This window comes from Rhinolophus sinicus, chromosome 4 (assembly GCF_057876585.1).
Source record: "Rhinolophus sinicus isolate RSI-liver-muscle chromosome 4, RSI-T2T, whole genome shotgun sequence".
Taxonomy (NCBI): domain Eukaryota; kingdom Metazoa; phylum Chordata; class Mammalia; order Chiroptera; family Rhinolophidae; genus Rhinolophus; species Rhinolophus sinicus.
This window is the reverse complement of record NC_142504.1, coordinates 112,667,513-112,692,955: the sequence shown is the minus strand read 5'-3', so window position 1 is coordinate 112,692,955 and position 25,443 is coordinate 112,667,513. Positions and strand designations below refer to the sequence as shown.

The window sequence follows — 25,443 nt, the reverse complement described above, 5'->3', positions numbered from 1 at the left end:
ATATTTCTTCTGTTAATCATAACTGCCGTTCGTTTGCTGAGAACCCGAGACGTGTTCTGTAGCATCTCTGCTTTCTGTGTTCAGTTCATTGCTTAATGGTGGGCCCTTTAACTCGTTCTTCTGTTCCCTGTTTCCTATACACGACTACAAAGTTCCTTCTAGAGGCCAGATTGGGTTCAGGTTCAGTTACGTTGGTGAGAGCACTTCCCAGGTGGTGCTGTTTTTCCCTCCTGCCTCATCTGCTGACTGGTGGACCCATTTTGGACAGGTTAAGGTCAATCAGAGGACTCAGGTATTGTCAGTCAGCAGCTTTTCATTATAAAGTTCCCAGTAACCTTTCACTTACTGGCTTCAGCATCTACTCACAATGGTCTCAATCTATGATTTTAGCGGGAGCTGCAAAGTCGTGATTTAAAAATGATCTATTATTGGTTTTTCCACTTAGGAGCTGAATTTTTCTATAAAGAGAAACTTAGGTCACCCTGAAATGCAAATTGCATGGGAAAGGCAGGATAAATGCTTGTTTTCCCTTCACTTACTATTGGTTAGAACCATGAGGTGGTGCCCTGGTGGCCTTAGAGGAAAGGAGGCAGGAGGAAGCTAAGAAGATGCTGCCTCTGTCGACCAAGTGATGGTTTCTGCAGTGTTTCCTGCGTCTTTCAGTAAATGGTAATGTTCAAGAGTAGTTTGACTTTTAAACTGTTGGAAAGGCCCTTAATTTGGGTTCCTCACAGACACCCGGGGGTAGGGGTTTTGTCCTCTCTGAGTGGTAGATGAGCTTCCTTCTGCCCCACTAATTTTCCTTCTCGTCACCTCCATTTGTCTCCTGGTTGGAACGTTCAGGGCGACTGTTCTGTGGAGGCAACAGGTAGTTTCATTTACCTCAGGAGGTTTTTACTGTTTGCTTTGGGATTCATTAGTGATCATGGGATCTTTGAGGAGTTCCTGGAGGTGCTGAGGCAGGTTGTGTAGCTTTGTGTTGGGAAGAACAATGCTGCGGTCTGGGGACCAAGACATTGGGAAGCCCACGCCCCTGAGGGAATGGATCCAAAGCTAATTGTTAGGTTCTTCATATTACAAGGTTGCAATAGCCCCCAAGAAGAAGCTCAAGAATCCAGACAGACTGGACCCTACAGAGACACAGCAAAAACTGTCTCCATTCTTCCTTCCTTAATAGTAGCAATAACTTTATTATAGGACATGAGTGATAATGAGGATGATGGTGGTGGTGACGTGTGTGTATGTGTGTTTGCCTGTGGATGGCTGAATTAGGAAGTGATTATAAGAGATAATTGGGGAGAAGTACCTGTATAGATCTGAATTTTGTGAGTCGGGGAGTCGCAAACCAAGTATTCAGTCCTAGACCCCAGAGACGTGCTGTTACAGTGGCTCAGACGCTCATGGCATGTGAATCGCCTGGACAGACATTGACTGTTTCAGCTGATGTTTGCGGTCAGTTCAGGGCCCAGTGAGCTATTCTGAAAAAGCGTTGGCTCAAATCAGGCAAGTTTCTCTTTGGGTTTGTCCTGCAAGATCAATGTGCCTTGGGGATCAAGGTCTCTTTTGTCTTATTGATTGGAAAATAGACCGATGAGGCAAAAGAAGAGCTAGCGTTGGAAACAGGATGGACCCTGGATTGTAATCAGTGTCTGGACCACTTGTGGTGGCACCTCACAGATAGAAACCATTGCTCCACCCGCGTGCAACAAACACTGACCGAACACCCACTCTGCCGGGCTCAGTGCCAGGCTCGTAGTGCAGCCGTGGACGGGACTCGATCCCTGCCTGGAAGGGGTTTCCTGAGCTGCAATAAGAAATGCAGCGAAGAATGGGACATTACAAAGAATGTGGTAAGTGTTTCAGAACGAATATATCCGGGGTTCTCAGGGAAGCCACAGGAGGAACCTACCCCAGTCTTGGGGGCGCTCAGGGAGAGTCCTTTATAGGGGACGTCTGAGCTGAGACCTGCTGCTGGAAGAGGGATAAGAGAAGTTAAGAACCCCATGTGCAAAGGACTGTGCTGTAGAGTATGTTCCCTAAATCGTAAGCTATCAGCTGGGTCTGAAGTGGAGGGTGGGAATGAACGCACTTGTAAGACTCAAGAGACTGGAAAAGACGGCAGCCATGAGATGTGTCTGGCCTTGTAATCAGTAAGCAGTTTGGATTCTCTTAGGGTGGTGAGGTATTGAAGGGAGTGACACGGGTCACGTAGCTGCTGGAAAAAGCTACCTGTTTCTCAACAAATGCTCAGAAATCATTTGTGTCAGGAAAGGGCATTGCTTTCTTTTCTCCTGTGCTTCCAGAAGGATGAGTGGTCTACAAAGAGGCCAGCCCTACTTCTGTGACGCAGGCTAAATGTGCGGGCAGGTTGGCTCCCAGCAAATGCCTTCTCCTCTGTCGCACATGGTCCTTATTTCCACGAATTGCACAGAGTCAGCTTCAGCCACAGTCCCTCCTGGTGGTTTAAGCAATAGGAAACCTCCATTACCCAGTACTTCAAAAGAATAAATAAAACCAACTCTGCTGTCCTCTGGAACAGCTTAGAAACTGTCCTGTTTCTAGGACACAGGAGCTGCTGAACTTGGCGGAAGAGTTCTTAGGCAACACCACCTCACGTACTTTATGTGTCAGAGGATGGGAGATTGAAAACAAAGCTGTACAGCGTCTCTAGAAGGTAGGACTGAAACACACTTAGATATGGGCTGAGATAAAGGAGCTTCCTGCACTTTAGAGACTTCTGACTCTGAGGTGCTTTGATTGGCAGGGAAACAAATGGGGAAGAAAAGGCAAAGTAACCAACCCTGAGTTTTTTTGTGTGTGTAGTTTCAATTTAGAGTTAGAACATAAGACAAGAGGTTCATCTTTTCTAATTGTGGAATCTTCAGGGGGATAAAAAGAGAAAGAACTCCATCTGGGTTTGTAATGAGTCTGAGTAGCTAAAACGGTAAAGATGGTTCCAGAAGCAGGTACACTTCTGGGCTGATTTTAATCCTTCAGAAAGCAGTGCTTAGTGAAAAATTAGTGCTTTGCTTCAGCGCCTGCCGGAAGGAGTTTGGGTGGAGAGAAGAACTCAAGAGCACGGGAGAGTCAGGCCCTGGGATGACAGCCCCTGCTGCTCCAGCAGGGCCAACTCAGGAATGAGGACAGTGACAGGGGGTGAGGCTAAGAGGCCACGATAAACAGGAAGCCCTTCACCAAGACACACATCGGGAGAGAAGAGTTAGAGCGAGCAGGACTCTCCCATCTCAAGGTCAGTAACCTTCTAGAAAAAAGACTGGATGTGGCTGAGTTCACACTTTTAAGAGTAATTGTATGCAGAGTGGGGGCTGTTAATAAAATGGTATAAGGAGATACAGTAGGAAAAGAACTATGGGGAAAAGCTGTAATTGGCCGAATGGTTGATCTCTATAAACCTGTAAGTGTGATGAAGAGTGTGGTTTAGTAAAAGGATGCTGTTTAGTACCTTTTCTTAGTCTGTTTCTAGAAGAATTGTATTTAAAGTAGATCTGAGAGCATGGTTCTTGAGACTTAAGTAAATGGAACTAATATTTCCAGAGTCCAGCCTACCAGGGTCAACTTTCCTTCCCTCATGAAAGATGAGCAAGGATGAACTTAAATAATGAATGTTCACTATCAAAATATTTGTTATTGTAGCAGATATACAAGATGTCAGAGGGGTAGTCGCTTGGGGGAGAGGGGCTATCACTTTGTGAGGGGTATAAATGTCTAATTATTATGTTGCTTTGTAGACCTGAAACTAACAAAAATATTTTATTATCTTATCCGATAAAAGTTCGTGAAAGGGTCAGACAGTTAATATTTTTGGTTTTGTAGACCATATGGTCTCTGTTGTAACTCTCCATTGTAGCACAGCCATAGACACTGTGTAAACAAATGAGCCTGGCTGATTTCCAGCGAAACTGTTTTCAAAGATCGGACAGTAGGCTGCACTGGGCTCATGGGCCTCCGTTTGCAAAACTCTGTCCTGGAGGGTTCCCACTGAACCCCAACTGAAGCCTCTGCTTTGAATGGAAGTGAGTTTGTTTCTCCCTCAGAGGCAGCCTGCCTTGTTGGGGCAGGTCTATGACTTGCCAGAGTCCTGCGGTGTCAGGGTCTAAGGGAAACCACATGTCCTGCATTGGGAACATTCTCTTGAGGAGACTCTGAGGCAGGGAGCAGAAATCTAGCCTGTAAGGTTCCAGTTGAAGTCTTGCTGGAAGCACGAGCCTCTTACCAGCTAGGACATCCCGGCTGAAGGCACACTGTCAGACTCTGGCATCTGAACAAAAGGGAGGGAACAGAGGACCGCACACCCTCAATCTTCCCGGCACCAGTGTTTAGTTTCCAAAGGTTAGCACAGGCTTTCTGTGTGGCAATCTTTTGTTTTCCAGCTTGTCGATAGCTGTCTGAGCAAGTGTGGAATGGAATGAGAACAGGAAGGGTCCCTCCTCATATCGGTCCTATGTTTCAGCCTGAGCTGGGAAAGCCGGGCACATGACCGGTAGCAGGAGCAATGACACTGGGAAGACAGAGACGTGTCTGTGTGGATAGAGCAAGAGAAGAAAACAGCACATTTGAAGATTGTCACCCAGCCCAGGTCCCCTGGGGGCCTGCAGTCCGTGGTGAACTTGTGAGATGAATTCACACTTACGTGGTTTGCTGACACGTGTTCAATAGTAGAGAACTCCAGTAATATTTTGATTAATGATTTCCTTGAGGATGAAACTCTTTTATGCAGACAGCTCTATTAGAAAAGAACCTCAAGCCAAAATCCCTTCATAAATCATGCAAAAATGGCTGCCTACACAACAAAAATAGCTCAAGCGTACTCTCTGTTTGTCTTTGGTTAGATGGTGATAAATAGGGTTCATCTTTAGCAAAGTGGTAACAGCTGAACTTGATCTTCAGCCGCACGTCTTCCTGCACCTTCCATGCCTCTGTGACCTCCCTTGATTTCAGTCACTTCAGAATGCAAGTGCACTTGTACTGTCTTCATCTCAGCTCAGTTGGCTTTGGATGCGTTGGGAATGAAGGGGTTACTACTAGTTATTATCAATTAGTACTGCTTTTCCAGTAGTTCTCCCACACACCTTGATCCCTTACTCCTCGCGGGAGGGAGTTCAGTGAGGAGCTGAGCGTAGGAGCTACTGACAGCGGATGACGCTTTGTTACCTCTAATTTCTTTTAGAATCCACAGCACGCATACTGTAGCAGGCATCTGCTTTGTCCCCTTGTGCCTCCTTCCTCTCTCTCTGCACCTCTACCACATTTTACCCAATCCTCACAGTCTTTCTTTTCCTGGCAACACACACGCACACACACGCACGCACGCATTCACTCACTCACTCACAATATATGTTTTGACATTTGTTTAATACACACATAATGATGTTTTTATATCATGAATCATTTATCTGACAGCCTGCACTATGATCGTCTACATGACTTACTTCTAGCTGTTGTCATAAAGGTGTAACTCAGAGTGTCACTGTTTTCTTTTTCAGGCCCCCTTCGCGATTCTATAATATATGGATCTGAGGGTCAGCTTTTCCACTTCTTCACAAAAAGGCCATTGAAATTTTAATAAAGATTGCATTGAACCCGTAGATTGCTTTTTTTCCCCTTGCAATTTGGATGCCTTCACATTTTTTTTTCTTGCTTCGTTGCTCGGGCTACAAGTTCCAGTCCAATGTGAATAGCGGCGGGCATCCTTGTCTTATTTCCTGATCTTAGAGGGAAAGCTTTCGCCATTGAGTATGATGTCAGCTGTGAATTTTTCATAGATGCCTTTCACCAGCAGTAATTTAAGTTCTCTGAGCATCAGTTTTCCCACTTGTCATTTGCCTTTTTTTCTGATAGATCCATCCCTTGACTTTTCGAACATCTCTGGTAGGGTTTATTTCCGCCTTGGTCCCAGCTTCAGTCAGGCAGCCTCCACAAAGAGTCCTGGCTCCTCCCCTGCCCTCTAACCCTAAGGGCAAAATGGATTCCTCCTTAGACTCCAATTTGAGTTTTCTCCCCACCCCTGTTTGGCTTTTCTTGCCCTCCCATTAGCCTCTGTAGTAGTTTTTCTTATGAAATACCCTCTATTGAACCAGTGGGTATGGGCTCTGTTTTCCTAACGGGACCCTGACTGGGATACACGGAGTTAAGGAGGCCTATCATAGTTATGTCTCTCTGGGGTAATATATGATGTCTTGGCAGTCATCTCTCCTCATCTCGGTGGGAATCACCCTCGTCTAAGCCACCAGTCTGTCTTGCTCAGATTATGCTAGTAGGATCCTAAATTTGGTATCCCTTTAGCTTCTCCGCAATCCAGTCTTCATGCAGCAGCTAGAACAATTGTACCGGTTCAGATGTATATGGATGCAGGAAACAGAACGTGGTTTTCTAACTGGCTTATAAAAGATCGAAATTTGTAACCTCACACTGTGCTTCGACTCTAGCATAGTTACTGTGGATTCAGTAGCTCAATGATGCCATTCGAGACCCAAGTGTATTGCTGTCTCTCTCTGCTATCCTCTTTGTCCTCAGGCGGCTTTTCTTCAAGATGGGAGCTTGTGGTAACCGGGGCAGCATTTTTTCTTGTTCATGTACAGTAAGATTCCAGAGAGAGGGAGAGGGAGAAAGGACAGGAGAGGGAGAGAGAGAGACGTGTCTTTGACATGGATTGTAAATGATTACCTTTGCTTTGATTGGGTCACCTCAGTCCAAGGTTGGCTTCTCAACTCTACCCTCCCTCATCCCCAATTAATCATAGTAGTTAGTGCGATGGCTTAGATTTGTCATAATATCTTTGTGTTTTGGGAGAAGGAGTGGATATCCAAACAAAGTTATGTTTCTGTTAGGAGTGAGGAAAGAAAAATGGGTGATGTTCAGTTATCTTTCTAAGAATTTAAATCAGACCATGTCATCTGGTTCCTAAAAACCTCCAGTACCTTCCACTTGCTCTAAGAATCATATCAGACTGTCTACAAGGGCAAACATTATCTCACCCTCTCTATCTATATAGTCTAATCTCCTGTCATTTTTTTGTCCCTATCGCCCCTCAATTGCTCCAGCTACAGCTTTGAAAACTTCCTTCAGAGTTATATTTATGCCATAGAAATATGTCCCAGGAATTGTGCTTGGTGCCGAGATACGGATGTATCTCTGATGGCTACACATAGCCTCTGATGGCCAAGTTTGAACTCTCTTGTGTATGTCATTCAAGGCACTTTCAACCCAGACCCAATTTCATTTTTGTCCTTCCCCACCTGGAAGACTGTAGTTGAACCATTTCCTGATAATGTCCCATGTCGTCACAACTTTATTTCGTTCTCCCACTTTTCTACTTGGAAAGTCTTACTCAGGTTGACGTGCCCCGGGTCTGGTGTACTTTTTCTATGAAACCGTTCCCAGATCTATTAGAATGAATTGTTCCCTCTGTGATCAAATGACTTGTATAGACATTATCAAGTTTTATTATAATAAATTGCCTCTGTAATCTGTCTGACCCAATACATTGTGCATGATTTCAGGGCAGAGACTTTCTTGCTCATGCTTTGTCTTCAGGGTCTAAGCAGGGTACTAGCACAGCCCAGTAAAATGTTCAGCCTATTGTTTCATTAAATTAGTTACAAAACAGAGGTAACAGATATGTAATGTGACTGTCACAAAGCTGTTATAGGCACAAATAATATCACAGAGGTGACAGGTTTTGGAAAATAGAATGCTATGTAAACATCAGGGGGCACCATACGTTCTTATACGCACACATTATAATTTTGTTCTGATTATCGTTACATTATTCATTCCATGTTTCTTTAAAAAGTTCCCCATTAGATACCAATGTTAAGTATGTGAACACCTACTGACAAACTTTTGGATTGATCGATCGCATAGGAGGTTCAGAACTGGCATCATGCGAAATTGTCCTAGTGGTTCCTATCCTGCTTATTCCCAGTTCTTACCTGCGTTTTATTTTGACATTCTCATCAGGGGCCAAATGCATTCGTCCAATCCCTCTTGTAGAGACAATGCTATATTTTTATACTGACATGGTAATATGTTCCTAACAAAGTCTTAAGCAATTGAACTGTTATTTTGTAAGAGGCAGAAGAGAGCAATGATGACCCTAAGAAATCAATCACTTTTCGATATTGTGCTTTATTTACATAAGATGTAAGTGTTTGGGGACACTGGGTGGAGGTTCCACGGGACCTCTCTGTACTGTCTTTGCAAATTCCTGTGACTCTATAGTTATTTCAAAATAAAAAGTTAAAAAATAATCAGCCATAATGGTAGATGTGCACATGCCCTGAGCCATGACCCATTTATATCCAGAGGGCGTTCAGTGGTCCCTTCATCACCGAAAGCCAGTGCCTGAGGCACTGAAGGCCGCACCCGATGGGCTGTCCACGCTGGCAGAACCTCAGGCTCCTCCCCTTGCTCTCCAGTCTCCGCTCCAATCTCACTTTCTCAGTAAAGATTTCTGGGGCCTTCCTATCAAAAGAGAAACACTACACTTTCCCGCTGTGTTTTTCCTCATGCAGCTACGACCTATCACTTACTATTTACCTCTTTGTTTTACTTTCTGTCGCTTCCTACTAGAATGTAAGTTCCATCATGGCCAGAATTTTTCTTTTTCTTTAATGTATTGTTGCCTCTTCGTTGCCTAGAGCTTGGCACAGAGAACACACTCAGCAAATATTTGTTCAATGAATGAATCTTTGCAGAAAATGAAAGCTTGAAAATAAGCTATTTCCCCGAGAGAGAAGCAGTTCAAACGTGCCCATCCTCGTACGAGAGCAAACCTGGCCTTGAAGCTAACATCTTTTTCCTGTGTTCATACTTCAGAACAAGAAGACATGACTGATAATATCTGAGAGGAAGGAAACCGGGCGTTGTGCTGGGCCTCTGCATGTAACGTTATAAAAATTGTCTTTTTTATAGACCAGCCTCCCAGGCACTTTCCAAAGATGGATTATCTTACTTTCCTCTTGGCTGTTCTTCATGTATACAAAGGTAAAGATAATGTCTTCATTAAAAAAAAAAAGAAAATTACTCCTTTCTTGATCTTATAGTGTGACATGTTCAGAATTTATACTGCTGTTCAGTTGGCTTAGATAAATTTTCACTTGTTCAGGAAAACTAAGTTCTAAATACCAATGACCAGCAGTGGAAACCTTTTTAGACTCAAGTAGAAACTGTTAGCCTTTACCATGATCTCCATTTGCTATCTTGTTAGGTCTTAGAAAACTTAGAATAAGCGTACGATATCTATTTGGCGTTTCAATCATAAAGTCTAACTGAATTAACATGATGTCTATTTCAGCTTTATGTGAAGAGATGGTTTGGGACACAACTGTTAAACTGGCTGAGAACATGACGCTAAAATGTGTGTATTCTTCCATGGGCACCGTCACCCAGCTGGAGTGGTTCAAGCTCAGTACGACGGAGAAAGTGTCCATAGCCATCTTCAGCCCCACTTACGGCACGGTCATCAGGAAACCCTACGCCGACAGGGTTCACTTCTTAAATTCAAGCCTGTCTCTCAGCGACGCGACCTTGTCCTTCCATAATGCCTCGGACGCTGACACGGGCTTCTATCTCTGCCTGTTTGATATTTTCCCACATGGACATTGGCGAAAGGTGGTTCAGGTGGTTCCATCAGGTAAGTGCAAATTTTATTTACATTTTCAGCCATCTACAACGTTTGATTTTATACAGCCCAAGTAGAAGCTGTATCAATTTTTGTGATATTTTCTAATTTCATTTCTAGAGTCTATGACTACTGTTTCAAAGAAATAATACTGTGAATTAATTTTGTTTTTCTTAATGTGCTGTCATCTCTGAGTAGAAGAAGCATCTCATACATTTGAATGTAGTGGGAGAAAGCACAGGTCATATATTGTCTTAAGGATAACTTGACCCTAGATTAACCTGATGTGGGCAGCGTTTGGGTTTAGTAACCTGACACTTTCCTCTTAGTGCTTTATTTCAGAGACATGGTTCCATATCCCTTCTCTAGGCAGTCGGTGCTGGCTTCAGCTCCTGACGTTCACAGTCCTGCTTACAGTACCAAATCTAGATTGCTTAGTGAATCCTGGGCAGGGACCAAGCATTGGCTCCATCTCTCACTGTGTCCAGGTTTTACTAGAAAGGACCCTTCAGAAGTTGTGAGTTGTCGTTTCAAAAAGAGTCTAATGATCTCTTGGAGCGTTTTCTCTGTTGTGTACCAGCAATTGTGGTTTGCTACTTTGCGTGTTAGTCCTTTCAGTAATAGCCCCACGGATTTGTTATGATATACTGGAAAAACTTGGGTTTTATAGCCTTTACTTTCTATATAACCTTATGCTAGCTGCTCAGTGTCTCTGAACCTTGGGTTCCTGAGTGGTAAATTGAGTTAATGATGCCATTCTCTTTGTCGAATGATTTAGGGATCGTATATTTAAAGAACTTAGCCCATGGTAGTCAGGGAATGGTAGGTATTCTTATCATTATTATTATTTCCTATGCTTTTCATACAAAATGACCAGTGATGAATTTTTCGGCAACAGTGGAGAGGGAAGGAAATAATTTGGAGCCATGTGCTTATTATTTGGAATCTCCCAAATTATATCCCACATTATATCCCAAATTGAGCAGAATGCTTTATATGATATCTGATATAGTGCTTTCTTTTTAATGGATCCATATTAGAGAAGAATAATTTACAATATGATATAAGCAATAGCAAATTGTCAGGAGGTAAGACAAATGTTCATGTGTTGGTTTTCCCTTTCTCTGTAGGTGTAGCTAACCTCAAGGATAATTGTGTGTAGATGAGTGACACAGAGCATCAATTAGCACAATCTCTTTAGTTAAATACTTATTTACTAAAGACTCCATTTTACCACACAAGTCCTCGTTTGCTGTTGTGTGCAGTCACCTGTAAAATGCTGTTTGTAAGTTTTTAATGTTTGGTCCACTTCTGATTAGTCACACAAGCGAAAGAATTTGCAAGAGTCTTTAAGTCGAGGGAGCCTTTCCACACGTAGCCCAAGCCACCCTGGCCAGAGCAGATGGGCTTCCCTCTCTGTCTCGTGTGGCAAGCCTGTGCACTTGGGTCCCTGACAGATCAGTTTTTCCAATTTCTGTCAAAGTGCAACCAACGAATACAGATAGAACAGTGGTTTCCAGGGGCCAGGAGATGGGGAAATGGGGAGATGCTCGTCAAAGGGCACAAAGTTGCAGTTATGTGGGATGAATCAGTCTGGAGATCTAAAGTACAGCATGGTGACCCTAGTTATAATACCGTATCAAATACTGGATATTTGCAAAAGAGTAGATTTCAGGTGGCCTCATCACACACACACACATACACACATACACAATGTGAGAGGATACATCAATTAGCTTGACTATGGTAATAGTTTCACTATGGGCAACATGAGGTAGTGTTTCAAGGCAGCCCTTTCATGGCAGAATTTGTGGTGAAAGTGGAGTCATGGAGAAAATGACCGAAAACCATGTGTCAGTGGCTTTACTTTCTTAGTGTAGCTAGTTGACTTTACTAGTCAGTTGAAGCAAATGTAGTTATATTTATGGAAATACCCCTCTCCCCCCAAATGGATGGCCCACACAAAATACTTCCACTACCTAACTTTTATTGGGTGCCTTACTGAAGTAAACAAATGTCATCTCATTTAATACTTATGAAGCACTGTGGGAGAGGTAATGTGTTCCCATTACATACGTGAAGACCCTGAGATTCAGGGTCGCAGACTAACTCAAAGTTGCCCAGCTGCAGTACCAGGGTAAAACTGCGTGATACTTCTGAAAGTGCCAGAAATGATATGAAGAGGAGCTTGACTTCAGCAGAGTAAACCAAGGAGACTCAAGGGAGGGACACGTCATGTCCCTAGAGAGGCTGGGGTGAGGGGAGGAGCCAATGGAGAGAAAGGGGTAACTTAGGGGATACTGATGGCACGGAGAAGGGCACAGTGGAAGTTTAAAGCTCATGCAGGGGACAAACTCACGCTGTTTGACTGGAGGACAGCGCTTGAGTAGTACGTGGCTCTACCCTGGGCTCTGAGGTCCTTCATTGTCACTAGAGGTGGCCTGAGAGGTGACCTCAAGGGTGAGGAAGAAACTCTGAGGATGTTTCTTTTGGCCTGCACCAGCAAAAAAGCTCCACGTATGATACATTGGGGTTCCAGATAAGATTTTATACCGTAGACATGGTATAGATATTTCTTGGTCCAAAAAAAAAAGAAAGAAAAAGCGAAAAAGAAATTGAAGCCCAGTTGGGCAGTAGAACGTCAGAGAAGAAGGTGGGAAGTTAGGGCAGCCTCTTCTTGCCCAATGGGGTGTGAGCGTCCCATGGGAAGTCACTGAATGATGTGTAATAAACCAGCTTTTTTAACCACCTGAAAATTAAACTCGTTGCAGCCTTATAGGAGGGGAAGAGTTAAAGGGAAGGGTGTACAAATAGTATTTTATAGATTAGAAGACTTATCTACTGTAGGAGTGTAAATTGGTGCAACTATTGTATTGTTGCTGTTTGTAATATTCAGTGTTCTCCAGAGAAACAGAACCAATAAAATGTGTTTGTACATAGAAAGAAATTTAATGTAAGGAATTGGCTCGTGTGATTATGGAGACTAGCAAGTCCAAATTTTCAGTGTGGGCCAGCAGGTATACACACACACACACACACACACACACACACACACACACACACACGAAAATGAAGAAGGATTCTGTAACATGTTACATTTCAGCAGTTTTTTTTTTTTTTTTTTTTTTTTACTTAAGGGAAATGATATTAAATAGTACCTATAAGAAATAGTCAACTGTTGAAACAGAAACATTTTAAAGGCTTAGAAATCTCACTCCTTAATGAAATAAAATAGTGTATAGAGAAGGCAGGTGATAAAGAGCCTTTTAAGACTCGTGGAAAGCAAGGTTATGGTTACAGCCCTTCTCCAGGGTGAAATGAATGGGAATCTAAGAGTGGACTAGTCACTGGAACCCAGGCCGAGGCTGTTTTTATTGCCCTGCTTTTCATTGGCTCACACAGAGAGGAGTGTGCTTGAGAACACAAATCACCATAAGATTCAACTCTTAGGCTTTGGGTTGAGGCTCTGGAATCAAAAATCAAAAAAGAAGAAACAACCCACTTCTAAAAGCAGACAATACTGAATTTATATACATAATTAAATTCAATAATTGGATGGCTCACAAGGTTAATGTACAAACTCAAGGACGTGTTTAGGTTTTATGAGAGTCGTCTTCTGTTTGTCCATCTCCGGGCCCATGCGAGCCTCTGTCTGCCACCTACGTGCCCTGAGGGCATCCAGTTTTTACACTCGTCAGCCATAGTAACATCCAGAAGAGAACTTTTACTTTAGACTTGTTGGAAAATGCTCTCAGGCGATTCAGAGCAGGGGATAGGGTTGGCTGTGACCTCTGCATGCAACGATGGCTTACACAAACCCTATCCTTCTCTGGGTAGATATTTTTATTCCCGAGATGAGCCTGGGGAGGGGCGTATTTGGCTGAATTGCTAGAGGATGAACTATAGCTGAAGTTGGCGAATGCTGCCCCGTAGCTCTTGAAGGTTTTCTTAGTGTAGCTGGAGGCAATACAGCCCTTGGGTTTTCCTCCTCTTACTTTCAGTAGTCAGACAACTCCCACCTCCTCTATAGCTCTTAACCACAACCACCATTTCCCCAGCACCTAACGTGCTGTCAGCACCCACTCTGAAGAGTGAGTTTCCTCTTCAGAGTGGGTGCTGATGGTATGAGTGCTACTGAGGGGAAGGGAGTGCGGCTTCATGTGTAAGACGCCACCCAAATGACTGGAACACAGCCCACACAAGCTGAGACTCTCCCCTGGCCCTTCTGGGCTTCTGTATTCTTATTTAAAATTCCTCTCATCAAAGGCATTGTTCTCCAGCAGTCCTCTGGGAACTGTCTCTAGGATTAGGCAGTAGGTGTCAGTGACCTTCAAAGTGACCTTGCAGGAATACGCCCATAGACAGATCACCACATCAACTGACAGTACAATTACATTTATTTATTTATGTTGTATTTTATGAGATAAGCACAGTGGCTTTGGGATGTTCAAAAACAAACAAACACAATAGGAAAAGAAATAACTGGAGAAAGGAGGGTAAAATCAAGCTGTCAGCTGACCAGGGCGGCATTCGCCCCTCAGTGTGTTTCTGCTTTGAGCTACTGCTTCTCGTGCAGGTTGAGCTAGCAGGATAACAAAGGCTTGGTTGCTAAACTACACTTTTGGTTGCTGGTTTCTATTTTTGTTTGGTTTTCTAGGGTGTGGAGACTGCAAGCAGGGTGGCTTCTCCTCTCCTTTGAGAGTTTCTGAAAACTCTCAAAATTTAAGATTTTGAAACCCGTAAGAATTTTAAGACTATCGAGTCAAATCCTTCAGAGATCAATGCCAAAAACATCTCTTGTACTGACCCCACAGTAGTCTTAATTAAATAACTCAGCTGATGCGGCTTCGGTCAATTCCCTTGAGAGAGCATTCATAATCCAATAAATCAGAATGTGAGAAATTTTTCTCTGACTTCAGCTATTTAACCAACTTACATTAAAAAAAAAAAAAAAAAAAGCCGCCTTCATAATCTGTCCAGAGAGAGGCCCATGTTCCACAGAAGAGTGATATCAAAAGTTTTCTAAGGATGGAGATATAATATGCAATATTCACATTTAATAGCACTGTGAATAGCTTATGTGATTCACACCTGCTGATTTAGTGGAATGATGATTGTAGCTGCTAAGAATGATGTCTGGGTATGAATTCTGTCAGCATTTAATTGCACCATTTAACTAGCAGAATATTTAAGAAACAACATTCTCATTTCAGCAGGCTAGCTCTTAAGGACGTATTTGTCCCATTTCTTGGCAGGCTACGTGAAATTCCATGTGATCCCAACACTGACATTTCCAGATTAGCTTAGTGAAGGTGTGTGTGTGTGTGTGTGTGTGTGTGTGTGTATTCCGAGTGTATAGGACAATTTCCTTCTTGACGTACAAAAACTTGAAACTTCAGAAAGTTTTAGGCCGTCCACCTAGTCCAACCCCCTAATGGATAGAGTCCACTTAGTTTTCTTTACAGACTGAATGCTACAACTGCAAGTGCAGTCATCTTCCTTTACCCATGATTTGGCTTCCCCTGGCTTCAGTCATCTGCAGTCGATAACAGTCTGGAAACATTAAATGGGAAATTCCAGAAATAAGCAATACATAGGGTTAAACTGTACACCCTTCTGACTAGCATGATGAAATTTCTTGCCACCTTGCTCTGTCCTGCCAGGATATGAGTCACCCCTTTGTCCCATGTCTCCATGAGGTATATGCACTACCCGCTCATTAGTCACTTAGTAGCCATCTCGGTGATCAGATGGACTTTCATGCTGTCACAGTGCTTGTGTTCATGTAATGCTTATAGTCGCCGAACGTGACGTCACAACACCTGCCATTCTCCTCACTTCCTCTCATCATTTCACATCATCACAGGAAGAAGGGTGATTACACTGCAATCAGGTAGTTTGAGAGAGAGAGAGAGAGAGACACCATATTTACAGAACTTTTGTTACAGTATGTTTTTTAAATTGTTCTATTTTATTATTAGTTACTGTTGTTAATCTCTTACTGTGCCAAATGTATACATTAACCTTTATCATAGGTATGTTTGTAAATAGTATATACTGGGTTCAATAATCCAGTGGGGGTTGTGTAACATATCCCCCCATAAATGGAAACTACCGTATGCCATTTTTCATCAGAGAAAGAGCTAGGGGATTCAATTATTGTCCCTGAGACAGAGCTCAGTGACGTTGGTGTATGAGACAATTGAGACTATTTTGCCTTTCCCATTAGCTTATGACACCATATTTCTCAAAACATCTCTCTGTTTTCTTTTAGGACCCACAGTTGCTCATTTAAATAAGTGAGTAAATATAAATAAAGAACCTTTACTTAACATAGTTAAGTACTGTGTTATTTCTTCCTCTATTTTTCTTAAATCCCAGAAATGATTCCTAAAAGAATGAACATTTAATAAGATGGAAACATTTCTAGTTACTGACATTGTGTTTGAGTTGACACTGTGTTCGAGTTTTTATTTTTAACATAGTCTATTATGTTTTCAGTGAAAATAACAGAATCAAGCCAAAGAGCAAATTATTAAACATTGTTGCTCAAGTGACACTTTGAGGCATTAAAGTCTGTTTTATTGGGTGAATGTTGATCATAGTAATTTTAAAAATTGTGTAAACGCTTTCTAAATCCATTGACTATACATTTACTGTTTGCTGTGAGAAGAAAGATTGAGTAAGAAGGCCTTTGTTTTTGAGAAGTTTCTAATCTCACGGGAGCTACGTGCTACACATTATGTAAACATGTGGGCCAAGCCACCGTGATGCGCGGTGGAATTTGTTAAGCAGCACAGAACAATGTTTAGGATTCCAGGTTGGGAACCAAGGAAGGTGTCTGCACCAGCCTGGAAATCTGGGTGTTATTCTAGAAGGAAGATGCGTCATGAAAGGCATTATATAAAAGAGAAACTCTTTACAATTGGAACGTATGAAAAATACATTTTTGTCACAGGCTTAGGGGAAGGTCAGTGGGTGGAAGGTCTAGATTTGGGACTTCATTTGGGGATTAGTCAAGATTTCAAATAGTGTAAGTCACGCATCGGTCAGCACTGCAGCCGTTATCTGGAGCCATTACTCTAGCAACTGCATGTGGGATGCTTCAGAGGTGGAAGAAAAAACAAATGAATGAACAAAAATAACAAAACAAAACAAAAAAAAGAAGCAAAATGGGAGACTAGAAAACAGGCCAGAGGCCTGTAGTCCTGAAATGAAGCAGGGCCCCTGCCTCCTGTGTACAGACGGCCAACTAGTGCGACTGTCACAAAGCCTGTTTTCCTTCCTAAATTACAGACTAATAAAGGTCCCCACCCCAAGTTCTTCCTTCCCCTTCGCTTCCCTCTTTCATTTACGAAATGTGATATTGTCTGCTTCCATTTGAAGGATGGGGCTTGGGAAGCAGGCAGTGAAGGAAACACTGGGTGGAATGTAAGGACAGTCGGTGACATCTCGTCAACACAAAGGTCGCCACAAACAGCGTCTGGGGCAGTGGAGAAGGAGACATTTTTTTCTCATTTTAGGAATGGAGCAGGGTTTCTTAGCTGTCCCTTGAAGGATGAGTAGTATACGGAGTGAAGGAGTATTTGAGGGAAAGAAAAGACACAAGCAAAGACACCATTACCCCACACACTCCCGACGGTGCCGGGCACACCGTGGCACTCAGGAGATTTTATTAGGAGTTTGCTCAATCAAACAGCAAAGGGTGGGGTGAAGGGATGGGAGTGATGCTTCCATAGAAAATCAGAAGCACCAACCCCTAATTACTATACAGGAAAGGCGTTCAGTCCTAATATGATTAAATGGAACAGAACAACTCTTATGAGTACCCTTCCAGGAAGTATACAGTACTTTCTAGTGTTACAGCCCATAATATGTAAAACATAGTTTGAGGTATTTTTTGGTGTAGATTTATTTCCCTAAGTAGTTTAATGATTTATACCTAACTTCATTCTAAAAAATAAGTAAAGGAGATTTTTTCCCCCCTAAATATACTCTTACCATGGAGCATTGATTGAAATATATTTCCCACTTTCCTGCATGTTTCATAGCTTACTGAGATACCTTGGTTGTTCATCCAACTAGTTTGTTATTTCACCACCCACAATATTTTAGTGTCATTTGCAAGGCTTTCTTATGGTAATTTACTAGCAAATTACTTGTAAATATATTAAGTTTAATTTATCTGTGTTCATAGAAGAATTACTCACAATAGCCAAAAGTTGAAAGCACCCCAAGTTTTAATCAAGGGATGATGGGTAAACAAAATGTTGCATAAGCACACAATGGAATATTCTTTAGTCTTAAAAATAAAGAAAATTCTGACACAGGCTACAACATGGATAAGCCTTCAGGACATTATTCTAAGTGAAATAAAAGTCACAAAAGGACAAGTACTGCGTGATTTTTTCATATAAGGTACCTAGAGTAGTCAAATTCATAGAAACAGAAAGTAGAATGGTGGTTGTCAGAGGGTGGAGGAGAGGGGAATGGGTAATTGTTTAATAGGTATAGAGTTTCGGTTTTGCAAGATAAAAGGAGTTTTGGAGATTGGCTGCAAAACAGTGGGTATGTACTTACCACTACTGAACTGGACACAAAAATGATTACGATGGTAAATTTATGTTACGTATATTTTACCACAATGAAAACTTTTATGTGTATGTATAATGGTGAGTTTATTTCCAGGATTAATTTATGGGAGACTTCACTGTTCACAATTTTCTATTTAGAGAAATTCCTGCTCTCTGTTGTTTTGCTTTTTGTCTTCATAATGGTAAGAACAAAGATGAATTTCTTCTTACTAGTCCTGTGACATTTGGAAAGTTCTTTCATTTTCTTGAGCTTTGCTTTACTCATCTATAGAATGGGAGTAATAGCATGTACCTTATGGGCGGGCTAGAGAATTAATGACATGATGTGTGCAGGTCCCTATGAGAGTATCAGGCACATCACAGGCGCTCAATACATGGCCATTCCACGGAGTCCTCCTTCCGTGATCCCTAAAGAATCAGATGTTCTTGTTCAGTGTGAAACTTCAAGAGTATTTCCACAAAAGGGGCCACTAGAGCCCCAGGATGGCCATGTCTTTCCTCATTGTTCAACGTTGGAGTGGAGGGGTGTCCGACATCTAAAGGAGGAGGAAGAGTTGACCAAAGAGGGAGCAGGGTGGGTGTGTCTTAGCAATAGAAAGAGCATGTGCAAAGGTCCAGAGAATAAAGAGTGTGAGGGATTTGAGGCTGGAAAATGAGCCCATTATCCCCAAACGTAAACTATGAGGTGGGCTTGGGGACAAGTACAAGTGGAGAGGCAAATAGGGGCCGAATACCAAGTGGTTCTATGTGCCAGGACCTGACAGTTTACTGAAGGGCCTAGCATAGAGAGAGAGATTTGTCATGGAGAGTAGTTTGTATGGAGGAAGCCTGGGGGACGAAGGCAGGACGGGAGGCTGTTTTACTAATGCAGGTGGGAGAGAGTGGTAACGGACTAAAATAGCAGAGTGGGCATGTGTCTGAGAAAGATTTAGAAAGTAGGATTGACAGGACCCAGCAACTCATTACATGAGAGCGTAAGGGGAAAAAAAATTAAAAATGGCACCGTTTCTGCACAGTGGGGAGAATGGGAAGGTGTTGGTTTGCAGAGAGGAATACGGCTTTGGGGTATCTGTGGATGGAACGTAGAGAAAAAAATGTTGAAAATCTAAACAAGTTGTGTCCCTTGATTCACCTGTCCCACATGATTTATCTACTCAGGAAATTCTAGAAGGTGAGTTAGTACTCTTTCCCTGTGCAGAGATCACGCTGCAGTCCGCATGCTAATTTATATCTGCTTGTGTACTAAGGGCTTGTTCCAGAACATTCTCCCAGTTTTCAGGACAAGAGCAAACCTCAGTGGCGTTAATTTCTTGACCTACCTAGAGTCCCCCTTTCGGATGGTGCCCATTGGAAAGTTCCTTGTTCCAAAGCATGGCGGCGATTTGTAAATACCAGCCATACCTTTTGTCAGACAAGCTCACGTCTGGCTCCTCCAGAGCGACCTGGGTAGAGGTTCCCTATTCCTGGTGAGGTCATTTTTGTCCCCTCCCTGCTCAAGGGCTCATCATCTTTTTTAAAGTCACATGTTACCTATCTGTTCCAACGGAAAAATTTGGGAATTCCCTAATAGTTTGCCCCATAAAAATTGAACCAAATAATTCCTGAGGTGTCCTTGTCATTTTCTCTTTATTCTCTGAAGAACTTGTGTTGTGTATGCTATTTGTAAATGCTGTAAGTTTCTCTCACTCACCTTTTCTCTTTGATGTATTTGAAAACTTTTCGGCATTTATTTTCGAGTCTTTTGCAAGGTGTTTTTCAAATACTCTTTTGGTCTAATTACTTACCTGTATTGCTTCATCACTGTCCCAGGTGAGTGGTCTTTGTTTTTTGGCAATCCCTTCATCCTGTCTGGCTCTTTGACTTTGCAAGTTTAGCCATAAGGGGTTTTATTTCATACAACTAGCCCTTTAGATCTGCAGCATATATTTTTTTCTGGACTTTCAAAAAGGTGTTTTTCAGTAGTCTTCGTGTTTCTCTTGAGATTTTTATCTTTTCAACTATATGTTTTATTTTTTTTTAACTAGAATATGTGCATTTTATTATCATTTCCATTTTATGCAAAATTTCCAATGCTTTTTTCCCCATTTATTTTGCTATTCTAGTTAGAATTGCCTTTAGTCATTTTGATCATGACAGATGCTTCAAAGTGTATGCGTATAATGTATGTATCTATTCCATTCCACAATGTGCTATAAATTGCAATGCATTTTTATTTCTTGTGGATTCAGGGACCAGTTATATGTGCAGTCCAAATGTAGTAGGTCTATAGCTTTTTCAGAGGGGGAATTCAAGCTCAAATGTAGATAAATTTAAGGAATCCACCAGTTTAATTTTTCAGTCTGCTCCATTTTGCATAATATTTTTCTCTTAGTTTTATAGTGTTGGCTAGAAGATCTATAAACTAACAGGAGCTAGTAACCACCTTGTAAAAATTTGAAGTTTCTGTAGCTGTTGTCCATTTATACATGATTTCGGTGTACGCTGTCCTTTATAAACATTGCTGTATCTATCTTCTAGAAACGTCTTTTTTTTCCAGTCTGAGTGCACAATACTCCATTGATTTTTGTTGATTAACCTCTTTCCACCCTGAATCATATGTGTCACTTATATCAAGCTTGTCACTTTTTTGCAAGTTTCCCATTAATCTACTTAATTTTTTCAGGCCTCCAGGATTTGTGGAGATAAAGTTATAAATTTCTATTGGTCAGGTCCCAAAGACTTCAATAGGGAACAGCAAATTAAAAAAAAAAAAAAAAGAAGCCCAAGCTGAGGGCTTAAGGAGGGATAATGGAGAACTTTCTAGCAATTGCTGCTAAGATACTTGAAAAATCATGTGCCGGCGGGGTTCCAGTCAGTCAAAACTGTAGCCCTCCTGTATCGAGCTGTCATCGATCTTCCAACTTCCTGCAGCCCGACCCTCCTCTCCAACTCTATGCTGCACGTCGCTGTCCTATTACCATACGTCCCCTTCAGAATTGCTCTCAACGCCTCTTGCTGGCATCCTCCAAACACTTTAACTGTTTTGGGTAGAATTGGCTGGACTGTGGATGGCCCCAGGCATTTGTTCTCAGCACTGTGTGTCCCCAGCGACCTGGGTCTCAGTTTCCTGACTTTACGGGGTAGTGACGGGATGAATCTGAGCTGCTACTGAAGTGCAGATTTTCTAAATCAGGCCTTGGGCTCTGCAACGGGAATTGCTTTTGTTACCCTCACTTGTGTTTAATGTAAAACATTTATAGACACTCAGCAAAGACTCGAGGCCTTTCTTCTTGACAATGAAATTGTTTCTCATTCCTTAGTAGGCCCATATTATTAATATTTGAATAAGAGTATTTGTCCTTCTTATTAGCACAAATTACAAATTTTGCAATATATTTGCCACACGTTCAATGCTGTCATGAAAACCTTCTGAATGTTTACTGTTCCAGCTGTGTATGTGTGCTAGTGCTCCACTTAGTAGCTGATAACTGGTCGTTTATCATGAGGAATTTCTTCTGTTTGATGTAACTGGGCGTAAAGGGGTAAGAAAAACAGTGAGGATTCTTCATACTCCCTTTAGTGTAATTATCCAAAGACAGAAATGGGACCTTGTTTTTAACTTCCACACACGCATACCCCACCCAACCCAAAATAAAACAAAAAACCTGGAGCAAAGAAGTCTCTGGGGTCATAAGAATAAAGAATATCATGGAGGTAAATTATACCAAACAGCGTTGGATAAAATTTGGAGTTGGTAGGCCATAGAATGTTTGAGTCCTTAACTTTGATTTAGTTAAGTAAATTTACTAATGAGCAGATAAGTCACATGAGGTCATATTTACAGAAGGTAAAGTGAGGGCGCTCATGAGTCTTCCCACTGGGCACATGTTATATTTACATGAACACATGGCTCAGCTTGGACAGGGGGTTGGGAAGGTAAGAAGATCGGTGCCCCCTTCGATGATTAAGAAGCCACCCCTGCCCTGGAGACGCCCACTACCTAGCAGCACTGTAGGATGTGCTGACGTCATCGGATGTCCTGAGTACAGAACTGAGCACATGAAAACTGTACCTTTGCAGCGAAGTCAGAGAACGCTTCACCAAAGTTCACATTTGAGGAGGTTTTCAGGGTGAATGTAAGTTTTAGGGGTCCCCACAGACAGAACAGCACAAAGCCATGGAGGAGTGGAGGAGTGTGGTGAACACACAAGGGCCTTGAGTGGCCAGTGAGGACTGAGATTTCAGGCCACGGATGGACGTGGTGAAGAGGTGATGAGAGGTGTTGTAGCAGCTCGCGCGTGCATGAGGCACTGCACACTGAGCTGCAGGTTTGTGAGTAGAGAGGGCCATGGTCAGATTTACACTTGGGAAGGACGGCTCTCTCAGAGTAAAGATGGGTATAAATATCTATGGCCTCAGCATGGAAAACAAATGCATTTTAGGACAGCAGTGGCTGGTTGTCTATAGATGGGAAGAGCACAGATCCACAGCACAAGTGAGATTACATTGGTCTTCAAAGGGCTCCAGAATCAGTGGTCTGTAGTTGTCACCATAGGAGTCAGGTGAGCTATACACCTACAACTCCAGTATAATGAGACTTTAGTTCTACTAACGAACTGAATGAAATGTCTGGGTTCAAATACTGACTGACTCTGCCTTCACTAGCCACGGCTTTGTCACCATATCTTTAAAATGCAAATAATAATAATAACCCAATAATAATAATGATAGTGCCTCAAATATAGGGAGAAGAAGTCCCTGGTAAGTGTTGGCCACATCTCATGTCAAACTGTAAGTATCTAGGATATATTAACTATTATTATTAATTGGCCAAAGTAACCACATAAAGAGGAATGCACCAACGTTGCTTTCTTTTGAAGAATCATGAGTAGAGAGAAACACAGAGGACATACCTTTCATGAAAGCAAAAAGGAAAAGAGTCAAGATTTTTTAAATAATATAAAAATGAAGAAAGGGATGCATTAGTAAGTGACAGTAAGGGACAGTAAGTGATTATATGTTAGAAACTTCACGGGGCATTCTTTTATCTGTGTCTGAATGGACAGTTGAAGGTTCCAGGGGGTGAGTTTTCTACGGAAAATTCCTGTGTTTTAAAACACATGAAATGGAGCTTCATTAAAATGAAGACAAAAGACACAACTGGGCCACCTTTGTCAGACCAATGGAGAAAGAAGTAAGTTCCTTTGTAAATACCTTCCTAAGGTAGGCAAACTCTTCAGGTCATCTTCAGTGTTTCCCACTTCCGGTGTTGGGTTTCAGCTTGTGTGGAAAGAGTGAAAACAAAGTAGATGAATGTTAGGGGAAAGCTCACATTCCTTAAGGGAACTAATCGACTCCTTTTGGAAAGAAATGAATGTTTTAAAGCCTTCTGCAGTGTTGGGTGCTGTTCAGCAAACCACGTATCTTGTTACGAGCTCTTGTGCATCAGTTGTGATAAACAATTCTGTTAGGACTGACAATCTTGCCCTGCGTTGCTCAGCAAAGTAAGATGGAAATACCCTTTGCTGAGCGCCGTTTACTTCACACAGAGATAATACGCCCAGTCTCTTCTGCGTATATTTGTTCCTAAAACTGAGATAATCTTCTTGTCTTCAGTTCTTGCAAAAAGTAGAGTTGTTAGCTTTCTTTTGCTATGAGACGTTGTCTGAAAGGTTTTTATCTGCCTTCCAGACGGTCCTTTAAATATTGTGGTGAAAATGAAATGTTCTGTCTTATGTGATAAAATTCCCTGGTTCAAAGCTTCTTTCGCAATATTTTACATATTCTTTTTAGTCATATAAAAAGTCAGTTTTTCTCCTTTCTGGAATGTTTGTGTTGCTCGAGCTTCTCCTGGATTCTTCCGTACCATGAGCATGGTGGAAAAAGAGGCCGCAGCCAGTTTTTGATTATCCTTCAGACATGAAGTGGCAAATGAGCCGCAATAACATCCAGTACTCATCGAATATGAACGTGAAGCCTCCACTGCCAAAACCTTTACTGTTTAAAGTTTCAGCCTTTGTCTGTGTTTGACATTTCTCTCCCTTTTGCTGCTTTCTCTTGTTTTGGTTGCCAGATTCTCCAGCAGCAACATACATTCTCAAATGCTTCTTCATCTTCCAATTTCCAGCTTTGGGTGCTTCCTACGTCCACACAGAGTACAGCCACCAGCTCGCCCTTACTCAAGTGTCACTATCCTGCCCCAAACATTCAATCCACAAAACTAAGCATGCACATATGGGCTAACATTCCAAGCCCTCTCCTTTCCACTTGTAGTTCCAGTGAGTTCCCCGTTTGCCTCGGGGTGTCCCTCAGGGTACTCATGGTTGTCTACCTCTGGCTTTGCTCCAAGTCCAGTCAAGACTTTGCTTCAATGCCTGGATACAGCCCCTGTCCCACTGCTTCCCCTCTCCTGGCTCACATCACCGCTGTATCCAGGCATTGAAGCAAAGTCTTAACTGGATATTGTTACGACCTGTTGAATTATGTGGCTTTCTTACTGGTTTATAAGCCCTGTGAGATTAGGGGCCACGCCTGTCTTATTTTTCACTGTACCCCTAGTATCTTCTTTAGTCCCTCTCATAGATTAGGTCCTTACTGAATATTTTTAAGTAGTGATTGAAGCAAGTGATCCTTCTTTTGTAAGCTCCTCAGGGTGGAGATACCGGTAGGTCTCACTCATGTTTATAGCTCATAAATATGTCTCAAAAATCTTTTGACAGTAGGTTGTGAAGGGTTGATTTGCTTAATTGAGATGAAGTCACCTCAGTGTTGAAAACTATAAAAACGAAGTAACATACGGGGCTGCCCCAAGTGTGCCCTGCTCCGAGATTGGTTGGGTCTGGTCAGCATACACTGGTGTGATAGGCCCTGGACAGTCAGGGTTAGAGGGGTGTGACTCAGCTTCAGGGTTTGGATAGGGACTCTGGAAATTATAGAGTTTTCTTCTCCTTTCAGAGTAACTCAAACCACTCACACTTTTCCTTAGCCGAACTGCCCCCTGCTGTCTCAAACATAGTGAGCAGTGGATTATTGTTAGACTGTGGCCACAGTCTTTCATCCTTTTCAGGGACATTTTTGTCCCAAAAAGTTGTATGAGGAATTAAAAATATGTTTATACACATAACTCAGAGCATACTTGACTTTCTGGATGATGAAAGAGAGATGAAAGCAACAATTTGGGAAAGTAAGCTCAAACTAACAAGACGAAATTGAGTAGAAAAACACGTA

General features: G+C 42.2%; 1 protein-coding gene across 2 annotated transcripts in view; it reads left to right on the top strand.

The window, feature by feature from the left end:
• Positions 1–2,497: 2,497 nt before the first annotated feature.
• Positions 2,498–25,443, top strand: part of CD226 (CD226 molecule) — a 64,825-nt gene continuing 41,879 nt past the window's right edge. Inside the window, exons 1-3 of one of the 2 annotated variants that reach the window (XM_074339860.2) lie at positions 2,498–3,250; positions 8,935–9,006; positions 9,317–9,655. In XM_074339860.2, the coding sequence (XP_074195961.2) occupies positions 8,961–9,006; positions 9,317–9,655 (385 nt within the window). In that variant the 5' untranslated portion in view covers positions 2,498–3,250; positions 8,935–8,960. Of the gene's footprint in view, positions 3,251–8,838; positions 9,007–9,316; positions 9,656–25,443 lie in introns of both variants that reach the window. The other variant, XM_074339861.2, reaches the window with a different exon arrangement.